This window comes from Chinchilla lanigera, unplaced genomic scaffold, assembly GCF_000276665.1.
Source record: "Chinchilla lanigera isolate Chin_1 unplaced genomic scaffold, ChiLan1.0 scaffold00112, whole genome shotgun sequence".
In the NCBI taxonomy this organism is placed as follows: domain Eukaryota; kingdom Metazoa; phylum Chordata; class Mammalia; order Rodentia; family Chinchillidae; genus Chinchilla; species Chinchilla lanigera.
The window spans coordinates 4,784,749-4,788,768 of record NW_004955513.1 but is presented as its reverse complement, the minus strand read 5'-3'; the positions used below and the strand labels follow the sequence as shown (position 1 = coordinate 4,788,768).

At 64.7% G+C, this 4,020-nt stretch overlaps 1 protein-coding gene across 1 annotated transcript; it reads left to right on the top strand.

Moving 5' to 3' along the window:
• Positions 1-2,154, top strand: Lcn9 (lipocalin 9). The gene is made up of 7 exons (XM_005408546.1): positions 1-96; positions 293-429; positions 701-774; positions 1,066-1,176; positions 1,375-1,476; positions 1,565-1,642; positions 2,014-2,154. Exons 1-6 carry the CDS (start codon positions 1-3, stop codon positions 1,576-1,578), a joined length of 534 nt encoding a protein of 177 aa, XP_005408603.1. The 3' UTR covers positions 1,579-1,642; positions 2,014-2,154.
• The last annotated feature ends 1,866 nt before the right edge of the window (positions 2,155-4,020 follow it).

Below are 4,020 nucleotides of genomic sequence, written 5' to 3'. Positions count from 1 at the left end.
ATGGCGCTGCTCCTGCTTTGCCTGGTGCTGAGCCTGGCCTTGGCCCAGGAGTTCAACCCCAGGGAGATTGTGTACACCAACTTCAACCTGGCCAGGGTGGGACGAAACCCGCGCTCCTGCACTGGGGTCTCCGGCCCAGGCCCAGGACCGCTGCACAGCACCCCGAGCTGGGAGAGGGGACCTGAGCAGAGGGGAGGGAGGGGGCCGGGAGGGGGAGGTGCTGGGAAGGGGAGGACTGGTGTGGACGCTGGCCCTGGGAGAGAGGCCCCAGCATCACAGCCATCCCCCCCAGGTCGAGGGGCCCTGGTTCTTGATTTCCTTGGCCTCCAACAACATGACCAGGATCAGAGTGAACGGGGACCTGCACCTCTTCATCCGGAGCATCGAGCTCCTGGAGAACGGCAGCCTCATGTTTAATTTCCGCTTCATGTGAGTGTCGCCACAGTAGAGGAACTGGGGTGCCCACCCAGCCTGGACTTGCACATGCACACGCTTATACACACCCTAGCACACACACACGTGGGGGTCAAGATGGCAGGGGTTCGGGAGCCCGCTGGGTGAGGGCAGCCTGACACTGCTCTGCTGGGGCCCTCACACGGAGAATGGCCCCCTGTGCTGGGAGTGGGCAGGCTGGCCAGGGACACTTCCTGTGTGTCCCCCGGGGCTGGTGCCCCCTCTGAGGCTGCTGTGCGGTGTCCAGGCTGCACGGGGAGTGCGTGATTGTGACTGTGACCTGCAAGAAGACACAGAGGAACGGGGAGTTCTCCATCGTCTGTAAGTGGGGCTGGAGCCAGGAATTCCTTCCGCTAGGCCCACTTCCTTAGGGCCCACTGCTGGGCCAGGCGGGCTGGGCAGCCAGCTGCCATGCGGGGAGGTGGCACGCAGAGGCCTGGGGGTGCTGCATGCTGCTGTGCAGGGGCCTCCACCTGAACTGGTGCCCCTGCTCAGATGCCCTCAGCCCTTGAGGGGCCCTAGAGCTGTGTCTCATGCAGCCCACTGCATGTACGCCACAGTCCGGGGAGTGTGGGCCGTGCCAGGGCCGCACTGAGCCATGTCTCCGCACAGACGAGGGGGAGAACAAGGTGCTGATCTTGGAGACTGACTACTGGGGGTATATCATCTTCTACCTGCAGAACGTCCGCGACAGCGCCGAGACCCAAGTGCTGGCCCTCTACGGTACTGAGCCCTGCCTGCCAGGGAGACCAGACCTGGCTGGAGTGGGGGGTGTTGGGCTGCACAGCCCTGTGCCTGGGCAGGGCTCCCAGAATGGCCACGGGATAAAGCTTTAGCACCCTAATCCACCTGTTACGGTCCCCTCTGGTCAACGCGCAGCCCCCCAGGCTTCCCCAGACGTGGTCCCACATTTGTCCTCAGGGCGCATCCCAGTGCTTGACAGACCCTTCCTGGAGCGATTCAAAAGAGCCTGCAGCAAGTACGGGATGGGTCCAAGGAACACCATCGATGTGGCAGAGAAAGGTGGGCTCCCACACGCCCCAGGGCCTGAGGAAGGGGGCTGGGGGCCGGGGTGTGCCCACCAGCCCATCTAAGAGCCCTGTCTCCCCAGATCTCTGCATCTAGTAGAAGAGGAGCCGGCCCAGCCTTGAGGTGCATGAGCAGTGGCGCGCAGGACACGCAGCCTCAGGTGGTGGGGCAGTGGACCGGGCGGCTTGGGGTTCATGTCAGAGGCTGGGGTCCTAGCCCAGAAGGCTACAAGTGCCATTTTTCTGGGCCCACCTCTCACCTGGCTGCTGGGCTTTCCTGGGATGCAGAGCATGTGGTGGCTCCTGGGGCCTGGTGGGGATGGGATCTGGGCAGCACAGGACACCCGGTCGTAGGAGGCTGCTGGTCAGCGGCGTGCAGGACAGCGAGGACTTACTCTCTCGTAGCTCTGCAGCCTGCATGTCCAGGGCCCCGGTGTCACGAGGCCACAGGACGCAGGGCACTGGGCTGCTGGTGGCTCCAGTGTCCCCTGGCTTGCGGCCGGCCCATCCCAACCTCTGCCTCTGTCTCCAGAGCCTCCCGGATCTGTGTCTCCTCTTCCATCTCCAGTAACAGTGCCCGTCTTCAGGTCCAGGGCCCAGGCTGAGACTCGCCCCACCTAGCAGCCTACCTTGAGCACATCTGTAGGAAATCTTTTTCCAAATAAACCTCACCCTCGGGTCCAGGCATGAGGATGGGGATTATCTTTTGGGGGACACCGTTCAGCACCACTAGGTCCCTACTCAGGATAGGCTGTGGCCCCAAAAGATCACCCTCAGCGCCTCCTTCATTTCGCAGAGTCCACCCCAGAGTCCTTGCCTGGAGGCAGGGATCCCAAAGGCTCCGCTGTGTGCAGGTCCAGGGACCCACAAGCCTGATGGGCCCAGGGTGAGGCTGGGAAGGCCGAGCCTCACCTGCCCTTTCCCACATCCTGGCTGGGTTGGGGCCACCCCTCCATGCTATTCTGCAGATGAAAAGCAACTGTCCAAACGAGGGGACATGGCCCATGGCCCCCGACAGGCACACACCACACAAACTTGCTCCCTCCACGCCAGACCCACAAGCTGGCAGGGAAGGGAAGTGTGGACAGACCGTGACTCAACGGGGTACGGAGGGTGGAAAAGCCATCCCCCCACCCCATCGTCACAAATCTTCAAGGTGGCACAGGAAAGGCAGCTCCAGGGTCGGGGAGGGCAGTGGGAGGGTTCTGCATCATGCACGGGCCCTGCTCCTGGGGGCGAAATGCAGAGTTACACACACACACTCTCTCTCTCTCAGCCCTTGGCCCACCTGAACGGGGGGCTGTTCAGGGTAGGGCCAGTGGCTCTCGAGTGTCCCGGGCCTCAGCCCGCTGTGGCCAAGGGGAGGTGGGGAGGGGACGCTTGGGGCCACCCTGCAGTCCTCCTCGCAACTGCAGATGAGTCTCTGCCCTCTCTGCACACGAGGTCTGTGCTCCGGGCGGCTGACGGGGCCCCCAGCGCTCTCTGCCCACCCTGGGGTTCCTCACCCACCGCCAGGCCCAGGCCCCTTCATTGCCACCCAGGATCTCCTCCACCTGCTGATGTGCCCCGGGATCAGGGGCCTGTGAGAGTGCTCTGCCCTGCAGCCCTGGGTGAGGACGGGGCACCCGGAGAACTCTGCACTGGGGCTCAGGCTGGACCGACTCGGTGGTCCCTGCAGAGGTCGCTGCACAGCTCGCTTTGCCGGCAAAGCCCAGCGCCAGGGACTTCCGGAGAAGGTCAGGGCCAGGGCTCAGGTGGGGCCGTGGGATGGAAGGCAGGCATAGCCCGTTACCCCTGCTGGTCACCGGGGCAGAATGGCTGGCTGGCCGAGCCATGGTAGGGGACTTGCAGGAAGCTGCCTATGCATCAGGACCTGCTGGTGTGGAGAACTGGCCTGTGGGGGGTAAGGTGGGGGCTGCCATTGGGGGGGAGCTGCCCGGCAGCACATGGGGTCCTCACGGGCCCCCAAGAGGACCTCCTCGCCCACTCAGTGTGGAGCCGGCCTTGGCCTGCAGCTTCTGGCAGTCTCCACACGCATGGGGAACAAAGCCGGGGCAGGGCAGCTGGCCCTGTGGTCAGAGGATTGGGGCCCGGCGAGCCGAGGCAGCCATGGAGGGGACAGACGGAGCAGGCTGCAGCTGTGGCGCTCACCCAGCCCGAGTGCAGGGCGGTGCCGGGCCTGAGGCGTTTCCCGGAGCTTGCAGAGGAAGCCCCAAGAGGCCTGCGCCGCCAGCCCGTCCCTGTGGAGCCTGGGGGGGCGCCTTCGTCTTCAGCCTCAGTCCGTTCCGCGCACTGATGGCGGGTACCACGCCCCGCGCCCTTCACCTCCTTGGCTGAGGCTGTGGTCAAGCGGAGACTTAATCCACTTACGCACCGTCTGTCCGCGGCCCTGTGTGAGTTGGGGCCGCCCTTCCCCAACCTCAGCGCAGCAGGCACCGCCCCTCGTGCGACTCCCGGCCAGGGCTCCCACTGGCCCTGTGTGACCTGGGCCGGAGTCTTGAACTCTCTGTGCTTTGGTTTCTGCCTTTACCTTGGGGGC